Source organism: Falco punctatus (assembly GCF_963210335.1).
Source record: "Falco punctatus genome assembly, chromosome: 12".
NCBI classification, from domain to species: domain Eukaryota; kingdom Metazoa; phylum Chordata; class Aves; order Falconiformes; family Falconidae; genus Falco; species Falco punctatus.
The window spans coordinates 25,827,286-25,852,951 of record NC_137592.1 but is presented as its reverse complement, the minus strand read 5'-3'; the positions used below and the strand labels follow the sequence as shown (position 1 = coordinate 25,852,951).

At 41.0% G+C, this 25,666-nt stretch overlaps 1 protein-coding gene across 1 annotated transcript; it reads right to left on the bottom strand.

Moving 5' to 3' along the window:
* Positions 1–1,892: 1,892 nt before the first annotated feature.
* Positions 1,893–25,364, bottom strand: RRP15 (ribosomal RNA processing 15 homolog). Its single transcript, XM_080408560.1, has 5 exons — positions 25,237–25,364; positions 21,660–21,934; positions 19,697–19,794; positions 18,663–18,864; positions 1,893–3,291 (listed from the first exon to the last, which is right to left on the bottom strand). The coding sequence occupies exons 1-5, from the start codon at positions 25,298–25,300 to the stop codon at positions 3,139–3,141; spliced, it is 792 nt and encodes a 263-aa protein (XP_080264686.1). The 5' UTR covers positions 25,301–25,364; the 3' UTR covers positions 1,893–3,138.
* Positions 25,365–25,666: the final 302 nt, after the last annotated feature.

Sequence of the window (25,666 nt, the reverse complement as noted above, 5' to 3'; positions counted from 1 at the left end):
GCCTCACAGCTGCAGAACAGGAGCTCTCCCCTCCCTCTTTTTAGCAGGGAAGGTGCTGTGGTGCAGTAGCATCAGGCACAAGGACATTCTACCATCACTCCCAAAGCGCTTCCCTAAGAGCAGGCTGAAGAAAAGCAGGGAGAAGATAGTTTTTTGGGGTTGTTTGTTGTGCTTATTTCTTTTCTAATTCATATCCCAACTCATGCTTTCCTTTGCTGAAAAAAGTTAGCACAATTAATGTGAAATTAGACCAGAGGGTAAGAGACATGGGGAAGAACTGACCCTGTGCCTTCTCTTATTAAACAAAGCTTTGTTGCTTTGCATGCAATCCATAGAATATTAAACTCTACATACTCTGGAGTTGGCTTGAAGCCTAACAAAACTGGAACCACCCCATCCTTATTGGCTTTATATAGATAGGTACAGAAATATACAAAGTTGAGATGATTCATGCTCTCTGGAATGAAGGGCAGCAGTACAGCTTTGCTTAAGCAGAGATATTCATGGGAGCAGGCAGAACATACCGAGTACTCCGACGGCGAGGAAAAGCCACTGGAGGTTGTTCTCAGTAGCTATCAAGGAGGAGGAACGCTCCTGAAAGCGGGCAGGACAGCTAATCCCACAGCTGAGAGAGGAGACTGGAAGGTGTCTGGGCCAAAGAGGGTTTTGCTCTTCTTTTGAATTGCTAGTCAACAAAACTTGTGAAATCAATCAGCTGCCCAGTGGCTAGAGTTAAAATATACCGCTCCCACCTGCCATAACTGTCCTGACCTTGTTTCTTTTTCAGAGGTAGTTAACCAATTTAAATTATTCTAGGAGTTTCTCTGCATATGGCACAACCAAATGGCATGGCAAAGGCAAGACACAGTATCAAAATTAAAAACCTATTCAATATACGTACAAATCTGAGTATTACTTGTCTTAAAAGGCAAGAAATGTGCTCCACTTACAGGCAAAAAGTTCCACTATGCACTTTAGATGAAATAAAAGCTCGAGATATTTTTAGCAATATTGATATATTCCATGTTTTTCTTAAATACACAGGTAATACTTCAGTGTTTTAATCAAAACACTACATCAAAAATGCACAAATAAAATCACAAACACCCAAGTATTCTAGAATTATTCTGAAGTATATCAAAAATTTCAAAAATCTTGGGATGTTGTAGTTCCTATGAAAAAACTAGATTATTTTCAAAAACTTTGATCTCGGACAGGGATGGTGATAGCAAACCAGAGAGTGACTGTAGATTTAAGGGTGCAGATATTATTTTTTCACACAAAGTAACTGAACTCTGTAGAAAGAAAGCAATGCCAGGTTATGTATTATGCTGCTTTGCAGACTCAAAATTCATTGTAGTATATTTTTGTGTTGCACTAATGAGATGCCAGCTCTCACTGAACAGCTCCACAGATGTCTAGCCCTCAGAAGCCAGGATAACCATATGTCAAACTTCTGTGGTTTTGCCACTTGATATTTTGGGTGTGTGCCTTCATTTGTGATAATAAATATCAGGCCACAAACTAATGTCTCCTCAGATATCTAGTATGTTTAACACTCAAAACAGCTTGAAAATCTAAACATTTCTGCTGTTAGCTTTGAGTTCTCCTCAAAGAATTACGCTACAATATATACCAGATGAATAGGCTAGGGATAACACAACCATTGCCAGTTGTTAGGATGGGTCTCCCTGCCATTTTGTACGTATATTTTTTATCCTGCAGTACACACACAGTTCAAACCCCTTCCCCTCCGCCTTTGTTAGGAAAATCTAAATCCACTGTCCTACCACAGATTTCAATGCTGAAGACTGAAAATTTGAAAGTCGCTCCTCATCGTATCTGGCACATAAGCAGGTACAAAGAAAGGTTTGTACGCGAGACATCTGTAGAAACAGACAGAACAGTACTATGTATTTTAAGTATCCATTAATAGGCCCCAAGGCATTTTCTTCACATAGCAAATAGGGAAATGTGATAGGAAAGTTAAACAAACGACACAGCATCAGCCAGCAGAATTCAACCCCAGCCCCTCATTTAGAACACCTTAATCACAATGCACTTCCTTCCATATGCATGTGCTTATGTAGAATATATTCTTACTAAGTATGGCAGCTTCTGCACCTTTGCAACCAAACAACTAATGAGGAGAAACTGCTGTAGCTTAAACAAAGCCAGCAGTGTTACACTGACAGATGTCTTCCAAAATTTGTGACTGTTACAGTATGCACCTAAGAGGAAGGGCTTTTGTTTGACCTTTCAAAGACCTGAAGAATTAGCATTATAGCCGACTAAACCCACAGGATGTGTAGAGGTCCAGCTCCTTACTGAAAAAGGCCAGAACACCAGAACTGCAAATGAAGCAACATTGAACACAATTTTATGTGGTATTGCTAGAAAAGCCCTCGTTCCTCCAACAAAAACAAAAGCCAACGACTGTCCTTTCCTCTCTTACCAGTCTCTTAGCTTATACAACTTCAGACTTGCAATGGAAAAAACACATATATATAAAAATAAAAATGCAAAAGCTAATCAGTAGGGTCAACTCTTTTTACGATTATGTTTCTAGAGTTGTCTCCAATCAAACTAATGCTCCAAGACCAGAACTATTACATTAATGGTTACTTTTCTTTATTATCTACAAAACCTTTTCTGGCCAAAGTAGTAAAGACTCTATAGGAGTCCGATAACTTTACAAGGTGACGGCATTTCTGTGTTTATTGTAAGCCATTTCTATTGCGAATTGCTAACAACTTTTCAAAGCGCAACACTGATTTGGAAATGCAGGCACATTAATACATCAATTGCCATGACTAATGTATAAACTTTTAATGACCTTGGCAAAACCTTTCTTTCATTGGGCAGGTGCCACTATTTTGACTGTACAAAATGTTTTGGAAATATGTTGAAAATTATACATGTTTTGGAAAATATTTCAGGATTTCAGTATAGCAAATGAAGCTATATTAAATAAGTTTGACATGGAGGAGAAAACACTCCGAAGTGGTGCAAGTCTTTTCTTTTTCCTTTAAAAAAAGAGAGAGATCCTCCAAGTGTTGTACATTCACAGAATGCTGACTTTTTATCCAAACAAAGTTAAGAAAATAAAGTATTATCTTGAATGGTTTTCAGTTTCATTCAGTCACTGTCATCATCTTGTTTCAGACCACCTCCTTGTTCAGTATTGCCCTCTCCATCGCTTTCCTTGTCCCAGTCTTTCATAGATGCTCCCATCATGAAGTCATCACGCAGTATGTTCCATTCCGGCCCCTCTTCAGACTTCACTTCACCCTGAGTGTTTGAGGGGAGGAGAAGAGGAAACGGGAAGATAAGATGAATGTGAAAGGCAGTAAGAGATGGAAGCTTTTCATGCAATCGGAAGGAAACCTCTCATACTCTTACAATTTGCCCTGGCAGACCTACCAAGACCTAGCTCTTTATGCAAATGGTGCACAGAAATATGCAGGACAGTCATAAATGACTTGATGCTAAAAAGCAAACTTGTTTTAACCAACCAATAAAAGAAATATGGAAACAAAACAATTATTCCTCATGGATCAAACAGTCAACCCTGGGCATGGCTTCCTTTATTAAAATCTTTCTTGGCAATCAGAATGGATTCATGATATCATTTATTAACCCCCAGGTGCTGCTTCATTAGAACACTTCTTGGCACATTTCTAACACACAAATATGGATTTAATAAAGGCTTAAAACCCACCAAATTTAATATTGAACATATTCTGTGATACGTGAACCAAATCCCCTTTATGTGGATTATTACCTCACTACCTGGGCTTGTCATATGGTTCAAAGCTGCCTCTAAAAGAAACAAAGTTGATCTGCACTCAGCAAGCCAACAACACCTTACTCCAAGTTTCCTACCTCTCGAAGGCAGATAAAGTGAGGCCGGGCTGCACAGACTGGTAAATCATAAAGGCCAGCGAGAGGAGCAGTCTCAGGGCAGGATGGAAGCAGCCTGGGTTGCAGTTCTACGGGACATCGTACTTGGGCGGTGCAACAGCGCCACCCTGTGGCACCACTCGCAAATAACAGCTTGAAACTCTCACTGAAGGAAAATACCAAAAAGCATTCGATGCACTGAAGGATTTTGGTGGGTTAAGCCTTAGGAGCAAAATATTCCTGAGGAACAATGTGGCTCAGTGTCCAGCAGGCAAGCAAAACATTGTCCTACCAAAGTGGAATCAGGGGTACCCAAACAAGTAATTTACTTTTGCAGGGTCTCTGAAATGAAGATACTACAGGCATCTTATCTTGGGTGAGCTTTTCCAGCTGACTCACCCTGGTTGAAGTAACTACCACTTCCTGACACTGTACAGCTGCCTACTCGATGCAAAACCTGTAGTAAATACATGATCACTGTAGACATCTGTTCAAGTCCCTTCTTCGCCACGCATGTAGTAATACATAATACACAGAACCATAGCGTATTTAAGCTAACGTCTCTGCAATCGTTCAGAGCAGCATACGCAATATATAATAATATAATTAATACCAGGAGGAATAGAGAATGCAGGTCCATCACTGTAAACCTAACATATCATATCACACCAGCAGAAATCACTTGAGTGCAAAAAAAGTCTGCCAAACTATCTATTCTTAATAGGTAAACACACAGCAGAAATGCTAAATGTGACTTCTCCTGCAGCTCTTTCTGAAAGACTACTATCACAAAAAAGGGCAGTCTTAACACTTTCCTTCCCAAAATGAATCTCCCAGGGTCCAGCTCAAAAAAAAAAAGTTTTTCTTTGGGTTTTTTGTTTGTGGTTTGTCCTCTTCACAGCTGCTCTCATTGATGCCTACTTTAAGAGTAACTCTCCCATCTCAACAATCCCCCTTGCCCCAGGATAGTGCCTCCTAACCACTTCCCATTCTTGCAGCAATTCACTTCACATGCTATACTCCGTAAAGCCTGAAATAATCTCAGACAGGGCAATCAATTACCTGGAATTAAAGAGTTACAGATAAGGTATGTCCCCGGGCAGACCTTAAGATGTTCACATGGGGATAATTTGTATTAGTGCAAACACAGGTACTCGGTTCTTGGATGCAAGGAGAGGGTAGTGCTTTCCCCATCACCTCCCCCTCCTCCCTTTTTAACTGTATTTCAGTTGTTTTATATGTTTACCTTTGCAGAGTAGAGAAAGGTTGAAAGGATTACAAAAGTCATCAAGATTTTCCTTTTTTAATGCAAACCTTTTATAAATCACTGAACACGCCACAGGGTTAAACTTGAAATACAGATGGAAAAATCCCATCTTCCTTACAACACAATCCAATTTTCTTGTTTGGTTTGGTTTTTTTTCCAATAACAACAAAACCAGCAGAGATTCCTCTTTTTTTCCCCCAGATGCCCAGAACAGGGATTTTGTTGTTGTTGTTTTGTTTATTAAACAGCACAGAAGTAGTAGATCACCATCAGCAAAGACAGTGAAAGGCTCAGGGATTGAAAAGCCCAGTGCTCAAACTCATCACAAGCTACTATTCAGCAGCCATGAGCCCTTCTTTCTGGCCACATCAAGTGAACAACAGGACAAAAGCAGGGCCTCAACAAAAGAGGGATGCTGATCCTCCATAGCATTACCCACTACGCAAGGCACCACAAAGGTTTGAATAGAATTCTACAACAAGCCCTAAGGAGAAAGACAGTGGTAGCATGTCCATGCCTCAAAGATTAAGATTAAATGCTTGAAAGACAATATTTAATCAATTTTAAGCATGCTCCCAAGTGAAGAAAACCCCACATTTAGTATCTTCATTCCTAACTCATTTACTGCTCTCTTTTCCCCTCAAAATAAAACCTCCCCAGATCTATTTTATCACAAAACATTCCTGGAGTCTTAAGAAAATACACAGCAAGACTATTTATATAATTAACAATTAGTTCAACTGCAACATTGCTTCCCAACTTGCTTCATGTAAGAACGTTAATACACTTGATTTTTCAATGCCATAATGTGGTTTCATCTAAATAAAACACGACCAATTCTTGGCATGTGGAAAATAAACCAGCTTTTATGCTACACAACCGCTTTTGAACTCTCAGTCAGCTGTTCATCCACATCTCCCACATTTCACTACAACACAGAAGTCCCCTTTGAACATCCCCAAACGAAAACAAAGCAGGCTATATAAACATTAGTGTGTAATGCTACATAAAACGGATCCTTCGGCAAGGCATGGAGTGAAAAATTCTGGTGCTGCTTTCCCGACCCCCCCCCCCCCCTTCTTTTTTGTACATACATTTGAACGGGTTTGTTCTTTGCCTGAAGGTGTGACAACCTATTTCAAAAGGCAGGAGTTGGTAAAATATCTCAGGAGTCACTGGTACACTGTGATACGCTTGTTATTAAGAGCCAAAATAAAAGAGACCAAAACGTACAGTGTAGTTATTCTAGTGCAGACACTTATTGCTGGGACAGACCGATACCCCAGTTGAAAAGAGATCACATAAATAAACACCATCTCGCCTGCTTGGTGTGTCACAGTTAATGCTGTGACACAAGTAAGACTGTAGTGGGGCCACACTTCCCCAACTAATTCTGGTTTGAAGACATATCTTCTACAATCTGCACCAGGACAAAATGAACTGAAATTCTTAGCCAAGTCCTAATAAAACCACCCACCCACCCACAAAGCTTAGGTCCGTCACCTAGACCAAACAGCCACTCCTTGCAGGATCCGGGCTGGAATTGCCTCCTGGATGCTTTTGGAGGAATTGGTCTAAGAAAGCCCCGTGGCATCAGCAGCAGCTATATAATCAAGTTAGAAGTCTCCCTGCTTTGGTTGATTTCTTTACCACTGAAAAAATCTGGAGCTATATAATCCACTCTTGGTAAAAGACATTACAGTATCATCAACAGAGACCTGCCAAACTCACCACTGGAGTTGTGGCAGACTGCATTGCCACTCAGGTTGGAGATCGATGCTCTCCACTCCTTCTTAAGTTGCTGGAAGCAGCAGCAGGATACTTGTCAGCACACAGCTGCTTCAGTCTGCAAACAAGTGCCTTAGCTCAAAGCCTGCTTCCTTTGAAAGCTTAAGGGAATTAAATTCAGTCTGCCTAAGTCACAGGACGTTGTCATTTTCATCTGTTGCTTTACTGGCACAGCAATATCCTAAAACCAGAGCAGGAAAGTTTCCCGGCGCTTTTCAGAACCCTACACTGAAGAAGCAGACCAAAGCCCCATCATGCTTACTGGTAAGTAATGGCATTAAAAGTTAAGTCTTGAAATGAGAACACGCAGATCAAAGACAGCATTTCTCGCTCTGCTTTGCACCAGCTCCCATCACTTGAACATACCCCAGTTTCTGCATCTGCAAAACAGCAAACATACCCTGCAGTTACTGTCTTCTGGGTGCAGGCTGTAGGGGAATTGCTACAGCGACGTAGGTATTAACAAACGAACATTTTTAAGACTTAGGAACTGCAGTCAGCACACTGGACTCCCACGCCTTTACTCCATGTACAAGATGAAATGCCAGAGCTTGCAGGGTCATCTCTCTCTACCATCACATAAAATAAACGTTTATTTGTACCTGTCAGGGAAGGAATTTCTAACGTAAATATCTCTCAAGCAACGACTTTAAGCCCTGAGAAAACAATTCTAACATGTCTAATTAATTTGAACTGTCTCCCCAGGTTCCTTTGTTTTGCTCAATACAAACATCTAAAGACCTTGAAATACAGGGAGGCTTTTGTCACGAAGAAGTTTAAAAGCGTAACTGCCAAAATGTATTTTCACATACATCTGACAACTACCTTCCCTGCCAGCCTGCATCTTGCTCAGAATGACTGCTGCCGTTTCTCATCCTCAAGCAAGTTGGTTTAAACCTAGGTCGAAAAAAACAGCATCAGCATACACTGTGGTATGTTAAATCGCAATTAAAACAAAAACAAAAACACACTTTGTAGAAGGGAGGGGAGGAAATGGAAAATGAAGAACACCAGCATAATCATTTCTCCTAAATTTATTTTCAGGAATATCCAAGTTCACAGGCTAAGAAAGCAAGTTTCCTCTAGGCAGGGAACAAATAAAGAAAACTGCAGCTGAAGTATCTAAAGGAGCAATATAAGCAGAAAACAAAATGTAATGATTTTTAACAGAAAAATGATACTTAGGTTTAATTATCAGTGCTCTTCCAGCTCTATTTAATTTGAATTAGTGAGATCTTGATTATAAGAAAGGTTCCTATGTATGCCTGAACCCACAGAGACAAAAACCCACAGATCTGGTAATTGAGAATATATCCTGCACCACTACTATTTTGAACTTCTGAGCTGAAGTCTCACAGCGACTCACTTTGGGAAGCATTTTTGAGCTTGAAGAACATGGAAGCTGCACAAGAGAAGTCTATTCTGCTGCAATACAATTCTCCACGATCATTTATTCCTTAGGGTGAGAGTTATTCAATACCCATTTGCATGCTCTCTCTGAATGAGAAATTAGAGCCACTGCACTGAACTGCCCTGGTATATTCAAAGTAACACTACACTGCAGATATCAGCAGTGGCACAGGAGATTTACTCATACCACAAGGTCTCTTGTGCACATCAGAATCTGCACTGGCATTTTTAGTAAATAAATCTAAAAATGAAAATTTCACAGTGTGTTTTGAAACTTGCTGTTCCTGTCCAAATTTCTCTCCAAGTAACACGCTGCAATTATTACTACAAGCACAAATACTGATTTTCCTTTTAAACACAGCCAGAAGACCACCCAGAGCTTAATGGCCTGCGTGAGGAATCTCCCCATCCTCACATCCTTCTCTAGGGTTTACTAGAACTGGAGATGTGTGAATGGGAAGGAATGCTTTGGGTTGGCACACAGAAACTTAAACGTGCCTCAGCCTTAGAGGGGTCAGAACTGAATTACAGAATTTCTAAAAACAAGCATTCATCTGGACTTAAGCAAAGAAAATTGATTACCGTCATTACTAAACGCTCAGTTGCAAAGAAGAATCACAGAAAGAGCTTATGAGGGAACAGATTTCCTCAGCCATCAGGAAGCTCATAAATCAGTATTTCTGTCAGAAAAGCAAAAATATTTTAAGAATTCAACCATAACACAGGGGCTTCCTGTATACAGGATGCTCTGGAACTCCTCAGCCCATTCTGTGCTCCAGCTCTGATAGCAGCAGTCTTGGAAATTCTTCTGCCGCACAAGGAATTTTACCACACGCTGCTGCAAGACTATGTCTGGCCATATCGGCATCCATATTCCCTTTACAGGTTTTAATGAGATGATAAACAGCATGGGCATGCTACACCCGGGATCTACTCACAGAAAATAAAAACTCATCAAATAAAACCCCACCTGAAAATAAGCCTCACCTAAAGAAACAGACTTACAGTTAAGTTACAACGCAGGTATGAACTGTTACCTTAACACATACTAACAATTCCCCTTGTGGAATATATTCTGTAATTTTGCAACTCACGTTCTGTAAAATACAAGGCAAAGTGACAATGTTGTGAATGTCAAGTAATTACATCACTGTCAGGCCAAAACACTCCAATGACATAAAAAAGAAAAAAGTTCCACCAGTAAGTATTGTTAAGTAGGCACTGAACAAAAATTAGCTCAAACTAGGCTGCGAATTATTATGGACAAGACACCTAGAAAGAGAGCAATAACATGTTCCCTGCGTTAGGTTATCATGCAACACCACATCAGGACAGAAAGTTTCAGGCAGTATACTCTTTCAGTACGCCATCACTGCTCATTTTCAGTCATGTTTGTTTTTTCTTCCTGTAAAAACAAACCTGCTTCACCACCCTCACCTGCCATGCCTGTTTATCAGCGGTTGTACTACTGACAGTGGAATTACTGCCTACCATACCAGCCACAACTACATCAGTGTTCACCTATTACTCCTACTTCTTCAGCTGTAAGTCTCCACACAGCTCTGTAATTTAATTACTTCAATGAGAGGATCCTTAGAGCAATGACTGCACAGCACCAAGATCAATTAATTCTTGACATAAAGACCCAAGCAGTACTGTGGTTGAAAGCAACCTATGATCGAGACTTCTGTATTTAAAGCAACACATTATACTTCCATTGCTCCTCAGATACAAATTTGCACAGCAAGTTACAGTATTCAAAGTAACTGAACAACAATTCTGACTTTGAAAAGACAATGCTGGCCATCAGAAAGACCAGCTTTTCATGCTAGCTAAACGTGAGCCTCCGGTAACCAGTCGGCAAAATACTGTTCACTTTGTACCAAACAAACATATTGGTCAGTTACCAAGAGCAAACTTACATGGCCAGATTCCATCATTATTCCAAATAAGAAAATTAACTGCAAAGTGTTCTGTTTGGATGGGACTCAAAATAAAGGAAGAACGAACTTTTCTAGATATTTAGAGGCATTTCAACCCTGAATGAAATGCCACGCCACATCTCACAAGTTATGAAAAAGACTTCTCTCCATCAGCTGGTCCTACATTTCTTAATGTGTATTTCCTGCAGTAATGAAGACATGATAGAGTTTAAAGATCAGCCTAAACATCACACAGATCCACAACATCCTTGATGCAAGTTACAGAGTTTCCAAACCATCGAACTGTACCTGGAAAATACACAGACACAGCAAGAGTGCCTAGTGAAAAGCATCTGGCCAAGACTAAGGCCTTCAATGTGCTATCCCTCAGAAATCAAGTACTGACACAGTCTACTTCAGACAAATATTTGTGAGTCACAACAGATTTTTCTCAGGTGTCACCCATTTATGCAAGACACTTGCGCACTGTTTCAGTTGGGTACCTCAAGTTTTCTGCAGGTTTTTATAAAAGCTTGCCTGCTGGTACAGTAAAGAAACATGCAGGCCCCTAGCTGCTTGAAGTACTTTTTTGATTCTTTTTTAGAATAAATTAGCAGCTCGCAGATTATTGAATAATCTGAATGTGACTCAGATTATTTCCTACAAGCGATGCTGAAATCATCTACTGTTTTTCATTATGATTCAGCAAGAGGCATAGCTGAGTGAGTCCCAAAAGGTTGACTCAAACAACCAAGGCTAGAGTAATGACCAAGTCCTTCACTTCCAGCACTTAAGAAATCATCTCACAGAGTAGCTGAGGAGGAAGAAGTGGGGCTAATAAAAAACCCTCCTCTTCCTGACTCAGGATTTCCACTTGCATTTGAGTCCCAAAACAAGTATAGGGATCCAAAAAACTATAGGCAGGATGGGGAGAAAAAAAAAAACCCAAACCACAAAGAACTAGCTTTTGTGTATTATTACCAAATATGAAATACTGAAGCTTTATGACTACTAAGCAGCTTGTCTGGCTAAACCTCTCTACCCTCGCTGCCCCTGCTTTTACTTAAATGGCTTTTGCAACATATCCTAAATGTCTTCAAATCCAAGCCTCTGATTTCATATTCCTGTAATTTCCCTCACACAGTCGTGGGTGAGTGGCAAACTCATTAAGGAACATACCATACCCCTCAACACTCCCAGGCTGCTTTCTAAACGCAGTTTAAACCTGAAGAGGAAATACGTAAACTGCCCGTGATCCCAATCCTTTATCTTACCCATCCTGCTACCCTTTCTCTACATTTCTGATCCTACCATCTCCTATGTTTTTGTATGGGTTTTCCCAGCGCCTGCAGGTGGAGAAGAAATGACACAAACCACATATAGAACGCCGTCCAGGGTTCAGCAACAGACCAAAAAGAGGTCAGATCTTTCCAAGACAACATCTTTAGTATCACCTGTAATAACAGTAGTTAAAAAAAGTATATTTCCTAAGCCTTCAGTAAATTTCAGAAACACTCATTAAAAACTGCCCAGATTTTCCCATTAAAAAAAACAAACCACAAAAAAAAACCCAAAAAACCCACAACCCTCAATTCAGCAACACTCTAAACATTGGAAACTGGAAGGAGTTTGACCCATTGCTCCTGAAGTCTACCAAGATAAAACAGATGAGTAGGTGCCCACAGAGGTCATTTATAATATACATCTGCTAATTCCACACTGGAAATCAGAACATTTTATACCTTAATAAAACTTCAAAGTAAGTGAATCACTTTTTAAGATAATCTCCAATACAAAATGCTTAGATGGGGGAAACAAACTGGTTCAGATAGACAAGCTCCACCTAATCTCTCTTACTTCCAGAGAACATTTTTTTTGATACAACTTTATGAAACGTTCAGATGTATTTTTCTCCAAGTACATCGCCCTGCCTATAAGAATTATGAACAAAGCCAAAAGTGGAAAGTTGCTTTTATAAGGCTTCCAACTCAATTTACCAGATAAATTCTAATAGGATTTGACTTTTTGTGCTTTGTATACTTACAAGAAGATCAAAAGAAGATGTATACCACAAGTTTGTTTTTTTTTAAATGTGGTTGTTTGGGACGTAATTTTACTGAAAAGAGGCTTGCAAAACAGAACACCATCATAGTATCCTGTACACTACTAATCAAATAGCAAGGCAAGTTAGTCTCCCGTATGACAGATGAAGCTGTCTCATATTTGCCTGACATTTCGATCACAAGTCCCTGTTTATATTCACTTACAGAATTTGCCAGACTTCAACTGCTTCATGCTGAAAGCTTTTGCAGTGTTTCAACTAAAATCACTTCATCTCTTTTCACAGAAAGGTGAACTTAAAATATTTTGTCTACAGCTCTAAGGAAGAAAGAAAGATACATTTCCTAAAACCATTTAAATTCAGAAAGAATGAATGATGCAAAATTTTAAAATCAGTGCATGATCTATTTTGGAGCTGGGAACACGTCTTTTGCTCTCTATGACCACTTTCCCAGATCTGGTGGAGTTAGAAATATTTGGGGGACTGCCCTCTCCAAACCTGAGGTCACCACCTCAGTAGATACAAACGTATCTATTTCGTATCCAAATTCTCTTAAAATGTTTGTCTTTACTGATCGCAGGGTGAGTTGTTCTGACAAACAGGGAAGTGCTCTCTGCACGCAAGCAGCTGCCAGGGCTGCTCTCGCAGTAGGCACCAGGATGCCACGCTGTGTGCCTGGCCCTCATGTGCCGGGGGAAAGAGCCTGTCAGGAGCATAAAACATGAACAGGTTAAAAAAAAAAAAAAAAAAAAAAAAGAAGAGGTTGATGGAAACAGAGTGCAAAATCACAATCTTTTTCCCATCTTCACTTCTGATCAAGTATCTCAAAAAACACAGCAGAAAGAAATCTGAGAGTAAAACCACAGGAAAAAGGGTGAACCTAGTGAAATACAGGCATCACACAGCCCTTAACCCTCTTACTTGGAGTTGAGCTCACAGTGTCAAGTTCTTGACATCTATCAATCAAATACTTAAATATTCATAAAGACCTACGCTGCCACACTAAGACAGATGTGTGTTACCAGCTATGGCAAAAGAGAGGGAACTGACCTTGTACACCTTAAAAACCTAACCCTGCCGATGTCCCAAACAGGGTAATCCAAAACATCTTCCTGTAAACAGATCTAAAGTAAAAATGTTGCCATCAATCAACCTCTAATACTGCACAATAACTCTTTACCTTAAAGAACATATGATATTCGGGGTAAACTGGTGGCAGGCTGCACTGCATTTATCCCTAAGGACAAAAATCAGAATACAGCATACAATTAGGTAGTCAGCAACCTTTTGGTACAAACCCAAAAAGCTACATTAAAAGCATCAGCTCCAAACATATATGAGGTGACCTTCAAGAGAATGTACACACATTTGGGAAAAACAAATACAAATGCACAATTTATAAAGGAATCCAAATTAAAAGTTGCTGTGCATGTGATGGGAAGACATTTATTAAAGTTGGGAGAACACATCTACTCTGGCTGCAGCTGAACTAAATTAATACTTGGCTGCCCCCTCAAATCCACTGGAATACATGCACGCCTAGTTACTCCTTCAATTAGTTCTGTAAAACCAGCACACAACAGCTGTAGTAAAACTTCTGGTACTCTGCAATGTCATTATCACCTACGGAAAAAAGTTTCCTTGTAAGATTAAAAGGGGTGTTTATACACCTTACCAAATTTCTAGAAGTCATCTGTGCCTTCATCCATACTTCAGAAACAAACTATTTCCTGCAGCTAGATGAAGCAATTGTTTGGACTGTTTATACAAACAGGTATACAGATGAAAATAAGTCTTTTTTTTATTTTCCCCTCCCCACTTCTACACTGGAAACTGCAGAAAAAAAAGCAGAAGAAACCAATGGCCAGTACTTACACAGCTGCAAGAAAAAGGAAACTGTCACTCTCACAGGTTTTAAACAGATCTACTTTTTAACCTGGAAAGCACATTTATTTCCCCACCTTACTGAAAATGAAAGCCCCAACATCACTTCTTGTGTCCCAGCAAGAACAGCAGTCAAAGTGTAGCACTCCTGCCCTTGAAAAAAATCTTCAAACTACTGCTTAACATTAAAATATTTATGCATATTAAAAGTCTTATGAACAAAAGAAAAGTCTATAGCAAACCTGGCTCTAATCAAATTACTTACCAAACACACTAGGAATATTTACAAAATACACTTCAGGCAGAAGGAACTTTTCTGGAAAAGCATTTTATTTCAAGTCCCATATGAGCTATAGCTGATATCAAATAGCACTTGTATTCTTCTCCACTCATCTTTCTTCCATCAATAAATCATTTTAGAATAGGTACTATTTTGAGACCAATACACCAATTTTTTCCAGATGTCATCACAACACAGGAAACAAACTGTACCTTCAAGTCATGTAGTCAGCACAAATTACAGAAAAATTACCTTGCAGAATTTGGATCATGGTTACTGAAGTAGACCAGGAAATCCTGCTCTCACTTCTACCATTGAAATGCTCTGCAACAGATCTGGTGTAAAAAAAACTTACAAGTTGAAGCAAACCCAGGTGATTCAGAAAACCATGCTAGAAAGGCCTAATTAAAAATTAAAGGTTGATGAGTGCAGGTTATGCCTGTCACAAAGAACATCTGTACCTTTCATGCCAGTTATTTATGTCACGAGGAAATTTTACCAGCCAGTAATGCTTTACATGGAGTAGCCCAAATGACAAGCAGTCTGGTCATTTTCTGGTACCAAACGACCCTGTTGTAACTGACATGCAGCAAGGGAGAAGACTTGAGGCTGCTCTGGGAATATTAGCTCTGAATTTCTTTGTCTTCTTACAACTAAGATTTCAAGACCTTATGTAATTCACTACATCAGCCAACATGTCTGTGCAACTCAAAGGTGAAAAACTTCACTCAGCCGTGGAACCAAAGGTACTTCCCTAATCCATAATCCTAAAAGCACCCAGAAATTTCTTAAGGGCCTACAGAAAACACAGGATTCCTTGAAGGAATCCTTGACTGCTACTACCTACTTCTGTACTTCCTCTGTAGACAGTGACTTCAGCTTCTAGGACTGGAAAGACAGCATCTCTGATACGTATCTTCTTTTAACCTGTACTTTAATGTTACTTATAGTACCTTAGAGGTGGGAAGCTTCAAGATACAACCAACACATACTGAAATGAACACCTGGTCTGTAAGGATTGTGTTGAAAAATACTGAAAGCTCTCATTTTTCAACAAATGCTTCCCAAAAAAAGTCACAAAACAAAAAAACCCCACCACCCAAACAACAAACAAGTCAGTCGGTTGGTTTTTTTTTTTAAATAGAATTATTACATTTTTCTCCCACATCACAAGGCTTCAGATAAGGTGGTGAGGGGAGGGAAATTAGATGATCTTACCCAGAGGCAAGCATCATGTACAGTACCTTGGAAAAAAAGTCAAAAATATTACACAAGTCAGCTGGCTCAGCAAGGATTAAGAAATACCTTGATAAACAGCTAATGATATGAAAGGCAAACCTTTTGGCTGCAGCTCTGAACAGTAATTACTCCCATCTGGGCACACAAAACCCCAAGAAGGGCTACAGTTTCACGTGGCACAGGAAAATTTTCACAGCCTTACAGTCTTTCTTTCATAGCTACATTGGGTGGGTGTACACCATGTAATATTTAGGCTAACAGCTAAAAGTATACTAGATTATAAACAACATTCTCAAAGGGCATGGGTTACCCATCCTTCCTTCCCATCAATGTCTGCAACTGATGGAAGTGGAGAACAAACTTTTTAAAGTCGTTGTGCTACCGTGAAATCCTGGCTGCTACAGACGGGCCTTTACAGAGCATTTAATTTCTTTTTCTCACACATGCTTATATCTGACTAAATAGTCAACTACAACAGAGCTTTATAATGGCTTTCTTCAACACCCTGTGACATTTGGAAGAAACCACCAAATTTTCAAAAACACAGCAGCAAATTTTGCATTCAGAAACAAGAAAGAGCATTTGCCCATTCTCACAAGTATAGTCAAGTCTCCTTTCATAGCAGAAGGCTTGAGTCAAGAAAGGTTTGCTTTCACTGGTAAAACTTTATTCTGCTATTTTTCCTGCTGACTGCTTGTTTTATGTGGGTGGGGTACTGTTTTTATTGTTCTGGACTGCATTTTAATTGATGGCAGAGTGCCTGGAGTTTGGGATTGGCATCTCTTCCATTGGTTTTGTTGATATAAATAAATATATTTCCCCCTCTTTTTTAAAAATTGAATACATGCCATACTCTCAACTGCTAAAAACAAAGCAGGCTGCTACAAAACAAAACAACCCACAAAACAAACAAACAAAAGCTTTTAGATGGCACAACCAACTTACCAAACTCCTGCTGCAAGGAATTCACCACCCAAAAGCCTTGTCCTTGCTTAATGCCCTCTGAAAAATCCTCAAAGACCAAGAAGCAGAGATATGACAGTGGTGGCCAACAGTACTGTTCAGTGGCTAAGCGTTTGTGTAATTCTCAGGAGGCGACCGAAGAGCAGATTTTGGCCTCAACCTCAAGCATTAACAACTACAAGGATGGGAGCCTGCTAAACGGGTAGGATATGCTCTCAAGAGAAAATAAGGCGATTGAGAACAGTTTGAAAAGGAAGAGTTTGGTTCTGTACTGAGTGGAGAGCCACTGAAGCAAATACAACAAGGGAGAGAAGTAGTTATTCAGGCAGACATGGCTATTAAAAAAAAATAAAAACACACTACCACAAACCTAATCCCCTTCCCAAACAAAACAAACCTGTAAGTATAGCTTTATATTAATGAAAAACTCCAAAATCTGAAATTTTGGTTCACAAGCAATGCTTAAGCAGTACCTATATCAAGACTCAAAACCAACACTAACCAGCCAGCCTCTAAAGCATCAGCAGAGCACTGTAATGGAAATACGCTGTTACTGAAGCTGGCAAAATAAGACTTTTTTTTTTCAGTACAGAAACATCTGCAATTTGTTTTTTGACCTAGTAATTGGAAAATTTGCCCTGCTACAATCTGACACAAAGGTCCTCATTTTTGCTCAGCTATTGTGTTAATGCCTACCACAATAGTAGCTGGCACTGCTATCACTCCAATGTTGTTCTGCTATTCCAAGGGAGGGGTGGGGGGGGGGGAGGAAAAAAAAAAAAACCAAAAACAACCACACACACGCATGCCCTCCCACCCAAACAAGCAAGCAAGCTGGAATTATTTAAGGAGAAATAAAGTGTCAGCACCAAGCTAAATTGTTCTCATTATCTGAAGAATTTAAAAAATACTTTAATATTACACTTGCATGAAAATTGTATGAGCTCCTCATGCCAGGCAGTGTTTCAGCATGCTCCCCAAGTGCACACAAACAAAAAACATATGACAAACTGTTGTCTCCCAACTGATTAAAGTATTTCTTCCTGGCACAGAAAAGCACTTAGTTAACTGCTGTGAATCTGGGCCAACAGAAGTATTCCACCCACTACCAAGCACAAAGTTCAAACCTGAACAGAAATATGCTTCAAAAACGTGCAGCTTCTGAAATACGAGAAAGAATACGCCCGAGCAACTTGTCTTCAACCCTGAGCTACTTGGTAAGATGAAAGAAGCGATCAAGAATTGGATGAGTCCAACTACACTGTGTCTCTCTTGAGTATGTTTGGAAAAAATGGAGTACATTAAAATACTTCTTTCCAAAACATTGCAACAGCAATAAAGCCACATCAGCCTAACATACACACAGGCTCGGGGAAAGTAAAGCCTACATATAACGTTTAGTATGTCTCAGTTTCTTTCTGTTTTGGTGTTCACTTTTATGGCAAAACGCTTCAGTTCCAGATACCATAATAATTGGAGGAAGCGAGTTCGAAATGCCCAAAACTGTAGGTACGTACAAGTAGTACAGTCTAACACATCAAGTAAGACAAAAAGCCCCCGTATGTTCAACAATTTTGAAGAACTGGTAACTACAATTGGCCAAATTCCAATCGTCACAACCCACTAAAATCTAGCAGTTAGTTCCACAGTTGGCGGAACATCCAAGATAAAAATCTAATTTTTTGTATTCTTCTTTTAAACACACAGCTAAACCAAGTTATTTGTATGCAAAGCTTGATGTCTTATAAGAAATTCCAGTGTTTTTTACCTTGATACTTTAAAAGACAGGGAAAACAGGCTAAGAGCTACTTGCTCCCTTCCTAAGTAGTCTCAAAAAACCCAGATACCTTTTCAGTATAATTGCTGTCGATTAATGTGCCTGCTTTTCACAATAGCTGTTATTAGAGTATCTTGTATGCATCTTCTCCCCAAAACAAAGCTTACCTGTTTACTTTTTGTGGCCTTTCCAGCAGGATTCTTGCTTCCTTTTGCACTGTCCATGTTTCTTAAAACACTGATGAAATCTTTCTTTGAAACAGACGACAGCAGTTTAGCACGCTGCCTGTCAGAGCTCCCAGTTTTCTTCACCTTCTCATCAATGTTCTTTTGGTGTGTCCTGACAGCATTAAATAATTGTACAACACCTCTGGGATAAGGAAAAAAAACAAAACAAAGTTTTTCTCTCAAGTTCCCTTTAGAGAAATGAACCGCCTACCTAAGCAACTAATCAGTGCAGATGCTGCATGGTTTCTAGTTCCCCAAAACAGTTACTCAGAACCTCAATTCAGTTAACAAGTAACATTCACTACAACTTCAGAGACTTTCAGTTTTCACTCTTCCTTCATATTTCTTGCTAGAAACCAGTAACAAACAAATGCACAAATTCAGATCCCGAAACAAGCATGGTGACATGGTACCTAGATCAGTGCAAGAGCACGTTTCATCCCCAGAAGCGCGTTACTCATCCTACAATCAGCTATTAATTTCCTCAGGAAAGATCTTAAGAGCAGCTGAAGTAGGGTGACAAGGCAGAGGAATGAGTAAGGAGACAGATACAGACAGCACTTCAAGGTGCTCAACAAATGCTGCAACACCAAACTACTGCAATGCAGAACATGCAACTGAACTTAACAGCCACGGATCTGGTGAATCCTCTGTGGGAAACGAAAATACAGAGTAGTAGAAACAACTGTTCCACATTTTTTAATGTATTAAATTAACAAAATAAGGGGATCCAACAAAGCACTTCTGTTAAGCAAACATTACATTCCCCTCTAAATTTTTACTCTTTCATAAAGCTTCTGAAATCTGTTGTTGAACCTGATACTGTACAATGCAGACCTGTATATAAATCACTCGGCTCCTGCTAGTCACTTCTTAAGATTTCACTCTGATTGGAAACAGATTACCTGCACAGGCCCTTTCCTCCCCTTTTCGATATACATATATTTAAGGAAAGCATTCAGAAAAACTCTTACCTCGTGGCAATTCTCTGAAGATTTCTTTCTGTGTCTCGGTCTTTGACAACATCTGGCTTCACTCGGCACATCATTTCCCACTCCCGCTTTTTATCGAGCTGCGTTATAAATATTGTTACGTGAAACAACATGGAGCATTTGAAAATGCAGCATACTCTGACAGAGTATGTAGCAGAAGGAAAAAGATATAAATAAATCAACAAAGCTGGTAAAAGGGGAGCTCCGATACAGGGCTGGATAACAGGTCTGAAGCAAGTCTATTGCACTGACACACCAGGGCCCACCATCAAATCTCCAAGAGTCATTTGCCTTCTGTAACAAAAACTAGATAAGAGTTGCACCAGAGTGATGCCTCTAGCTCAAGACAAGCAAAAGGAGCACAGAGAAACTCAAATACTTTCACACTGACTGCTACGGATGCAGGAATTATTCAGACAGCTTTCAATTACAAGACTTCACAAGCTGATCACAGAAATCCTGGGTCTATCAAGACAGGCGAGTCACATTTTGAGCCTTGGGAATTTGACTTCCCCTGCTGAATTAATCACAGGACAGCTTCATGAGCAACAGTGCCACACAGCAAAGACTACAGTGGGCAGAACTCAAACACCAGGAAGAGCATCAAGTGCCCACTGAAGAACAACTCCCGTGTACAACACTGATTTTTGTCTCTTTTCTGATGTACTGTTTCAAAACCAAACCGATTCACTTTCCCATTACCAGGGGCCACAATACCATCAGCTTTATTTCTGCTACAACAGGAGAACACTGTATTTCCCATGCAATAGGGCAACACTATTTCACCAGCCTCTACTTCAGGAGTAAGGTAGTAATATTTTTTTTCCACCTTCTAATAACTGAAGAGCATTCTAGTCCTGACGATGTTGCAGTACCTGTGTTTTATACAGGAAGTCTTTAATGAAATATCAGAATCTTTATAATTCCAGGCAGACTACTAGAATTTTGTGTTTATGACTGTGTCTTTTGTCTTTGATCAAAAGAACTGCCTCAGTCTAGCTTCCACCAGCAAGACATTAATAAAGGCAGGCTGTTCTCAAATTTTTCTAAAGGGTAAACAAGTCAGTTTGGGGACCTGCAGCCCACCTCTGCTTTACGGTACTCCCACATATTGACTGGATAGGAACAGGCATTTAGGACAACCATAACAGAGCAGATGCCATACTGAAGCTCTCTGTATTTAAAAGGCAAGCTTTGGCCTAACCACAGCATGTCCCAGACTGTTATCCCATTGAAACAGAACTGGTAAGATGAGACATTAGAAATATTAATGCATTTTTAGACTGAAGGTAAATCAATCACAGCTTGGAATTAAAAGTTCCACCAAAGACACACAAAGAAATTATTTCGTTGCCAACACTGTTCTGTTTTCTTAATAACAGTTTCAGAACCAGAAGCAATTTTGGGCATGGACACATTAATAAATAAGCACCAGGAAAATCATTGAGGGGAGCAAACAACAATTCAAGACCACATCAATGACTACTGCAATCTCAACCTAGAGACCTTTGATTCTGGAAGTCGCAGCAGAATTTAAATGAAAGCAATTTTCTTCTCTTTCACTTTCAATGAGGGAGAACTATTTCAACTTGCAATGCCGACAAAGCGAATTATACTCCAAATTAACAACAGCAATTAGAAAACTAAGCTTAAAGCAGCTGCTTTCAACCTTCTCAACAACAAAAACACCTGAAGCTGACAGGCTGGAACAGTCCTGCTGCCAAAGAGCAGCCTGCCTGATGGCCCAGAAAAAGCAGTAAGGGAAAAAGCCCTCCAGCATGACTGTGTGGAAAGTAAAAAAACCTGAAGCTACTTGAGATCACTGTGGAGGAGAGATTCCAAAATTGAAAGTCTCAGAGCACTCTCCCAAATCCCCACTGAGGGGATCTTGCATGTGTCCCCACCTACTGTGACTGCACAATGAAATACTGCATCTTTTTCTCACCTTCAACCTCTTCTCCAGCCTTTCTTGTTTTTCCTTTTCTCTCTCCTTCTCCAGGCTTTTATTCTTGGCCAAGATGGTGGATTTATTTTGTGGAATCGCTTTGTTGAGCACTTTTGCCATGGCATCTGCCCAGCCTGCACTTGGGCCAGCTTCGGAGCTTGCTGCCTCTTCAACCGCATTGCCCTGGGCTGCCGTTTCATCTTCATCATCGCCATCCAGGGCTTCTCCTCCTGAAGAGTAGCTGTCTTCTGGAATTCCTGAGCTTATCTCAGAATCTAAGGGTAAAAAAAAAAAAAAAAAAAAAAGAATAAGAAAAACATTATCAGTTCTGTTTCTACTAAGGATCCATCACCAGCGTAATTTGCTCCACATGTAAGTGTTATCTTGAGTTCAAGGCCACGTACTGCCTGCTGTTACATTTAACTCCTCAAGCAGGCATACACCACCATAATGAATTTATTAGAAAGTATCCAGTGAAAGTGCTTGCTCATGTCAGTGATGAAGTAGATTTAAGAGCTTGGGTAAAGGAGAAGGCAGCCTTGGATATTTATTATTAGACTAATGAATACTTGGATGTTTAGGAGTAGTATTTTTTGGAAAAAAGTGTATTTTCCAGTTAAAAAATTACCATTTATAAATGTATAGACACACATGTATCTATATGTATGGATGTACACACTTGCAAACCGCAACAGTGACATCTAGTGTTTAAATGCAACCAGCCACATGGATTAAATTGAAGGTAGGGGGCCATTTCTCACAGGAAAGCAAAATCTGCTCAAGGAAAGTAATGCCAGCAAAAATACGATTACCTAAGCATAACGAACACAGACTGGAGACTACTTTGTGAAATACAGAATCAAGACAGTTGTCAGATAGCTTAAAAAGAAACCAGAGGCACTGAGCTTTTACAGCGTAACTGCTCAAGTTCTTAATACACAAATAAAACACCCCCAAATTCAAGTTTCCTTACCCTAAGCCCCCTTCAAAGACAAAAAAGAAGGAATTAAAGTTACAATACTGAAGTTTTCAATCAAGCAACAGCAAGACGGGAGGAAACAGCTAACTAGACAGCAAATCAGACACATGAAGAATCTGCTACTTCCCTCCTTAACCTGTTCAGCAGGACAAAGAGCAAGAATAAAGTCTTTAACAGTGTGGATGAATAAGTAGAATAAAACAGGCTACAAGTTTAGGGTGTGCTAAAATACGTTTGGTTATTTCAGTGGACCACTTTATCACGTAATCAAGAGCAGAGCATACAAGTGTCCTGCCACTATTTAATATCATTCTATTAATATCTGTGCCACCCAGGAGTTTTAAATTAATTATATACAATTTTCAAGGCTGCAAATCAAGTGCAGGACAGAAGGAGGCTGGTTTCCAACACATCCACAGTCCCACCAGCAAGGGGACAATTCCCCACCAACTCTGGGGTACCAGCTGACTGGCTTTCATCCATCTACCATTCTCACACTACTTTGAAAAGAATATTTTAAAATCACAATGTTAGGTACTGCCAAGCCAAGTGCTTTGCTCCTTAAGCACTACTACATCCTGTAAAGTACCTTCATAAACCAAATCATTAAGAGAATGAAGTCAGAAAAGCTTCAAAAGATGTTTTCTGTAAAACCACACAGACAGCTATTACTGATATTCCCTATCAACTGTCGGTTTAATTACTTAAAACATACACTCTGACACCAGAATAACTCATTACTCTGCCTTCTTCGGGTGCCTTTCCAAGCAAGCAAAAAAACCCAACATAGCAGCAAAACAATGGCATTAACCATTTTAAAACAAAGCCTCTAATGCCCCGGCATATTCAGAGGCTCAGAAAAAGAAGCAAAGTTGTATATTTACACCACAAGTGTAGAAGATAAATACTTACTGAACACCTGTTCATTATCTCTAACAGTATGATTTTTCCTACCACTAAGGTGAACACAGTGTTGTGTCATGGTCCACATAGGATAAATTATGGGGTTGGTTTTTTTCAACAGTCCTTACTATAAAATGGAAATTTAGAAGTGGCAAAATTGTTCAACACATTCAGAAACTATTTAAAGGCATCCTTCGTAGGATATCAGTACATCTCCATATCCCCATTTCTAAATTAAAGAAAAAAAATTTTATATTGCATGTAAAGGAAGAGGTACATCACCACATCTTGATTCCTCATGTAAAATAATCCCTGTCCACGCCAGAATATTGCTATCTGGTTTTTAAACAGGGAATTAATGCCTAATTGCAGCTTTTTATACATACAAAAACTAACAGCTACCAAAAGTCCAAACCCAAATTCCACACACCGTTTAGGACCAACTTACAGAGTCAGCCATAAAAACTGATTAGACTTATAAAGAGGAAAATTGCAAAAGCATGTATTAGACTCCTTAACATCGTATCTTCTGCCAATATAATAGGAGGATAATGCCATCAACAACAGTTTGCTTTCAACAAGTAGAGATGAAGAAGGTTTCAACAAGCAGCCATGAGTTACTTCTTCTAACATATCAGAGGATCTGTTAATAGCATGAGCTAAAGCAGAGCTATTTCAAAGTAATTTAGACTAGAACAACTCTCAGAAGTAGGACCTGGGCCTCTAATTTGAGTTGCAAAGATCAATGCCTGGCATAGATTTAATATAAAAAGTTCCCGGGGTGGGGGAACATCCATGTACATCTCCATACTTTATTCTTCTAAACTTGCTCAACGATGTAGGTTTAGACACACGCAGTTAAAAACAGCAATCATTCAGAAAGGAGCTCCCACCCAAGGTCTCCCCTGGGGTTCAGTTTTGACCCCCAGAGCAAACAGAACCCCTGTCAGCTACAGCTCCAAACGGCCACAGCCCTGACTCCTCCCAGAACAAGGGAAGAAAACTACCCAGTATCACATGATACGATTGGGAAGGCTCACAGCTAGTTGGCTATACCCTCACCACACACAAGAGGCAAGGACGAGCAGAGAACCACGTGTAAAGGATGGAGTAGGACCGTGTTTGTACTCCGCGCTCTCCCGGGGTTACCGCACTTGGCGTAGCTCGAGGGTCGCCCCCGGGGCCAGAGGGGCAGACACGCAGCCGCCGCCCCCCGCGGACGGGCCCGCTCTGCCCCGCCACCCCCCAGGAAAGGCGCCCCAGAGGCACACGGCAGCGAGCTACCGCGGTGGGCCCGGGGCACACACGGGCTGCGGCCAGCGCTCGCCGAGCTAAGCAGAGAGCACGGCACAGGGCGGGCAGGGCCGGCGGGCACAACGTCGGGCACCGCGGGAAAGCCACCCGTACGGAGCCCCGCCGCCTCCATCCCACCGGGAAGAGCCTTCGGCAGGGGGCTGGGCCGGGGCCCTAGCTCCAGCCGCCTCGCACCAGCCGGCCCCGACCCTCGGGCCAGGCGCCGGAGGGGGCGAGGAGTGGCTGGGCCCACCGGCGGGCCCCGACGGGCAGAGGAGCAGCCGGAGGCGGCCCACGGCGGGGGCCGGAAAGACTTTAGAAGCCCGTCCGAGAGAAGAGCGAGTCAAACGCCTTCCCACTCCCATCTCTTCCCTCTCCCACTGGCGAAGCAGCCCCCGTTACCGCTGTCTGCCTGCTCGCCCACAGCAGCCACACGTCCACATGGGTCCTCCACGGCCGCCGCCATATTCCCCTGCGTCCTCCCCAAATCGTGTTCCGGCCCGGCCTCCGCGCCGCGAACCTGCGTTCCGGCTCTAAAGGTTCCGGGCAGGAGAGCGACGGCAGCGGCTTCCAGGGCGGGCCGCGGGCCTGAGGGGCGCGGGGGCAGATAGGGTGTTTTCACTGGCCAAGCGGTAGAAATGAAAACCCAAATAAATCAGAGAGGTCTGCCAGGGCTTCTCCTGTCCCTCAGGCCCGGGGAGGCCTGTGAGTCTCAGGCGCTGGGGCGCTGCCCCCTCCAGCAGTGGGCAAAGGCCAGTGAGACCCCGAGGAGCCTTCAGAAGGCTGGGTGGCCTCAGTGGGTGGCCTCACGTTTCAGTACACATTTCTGTGT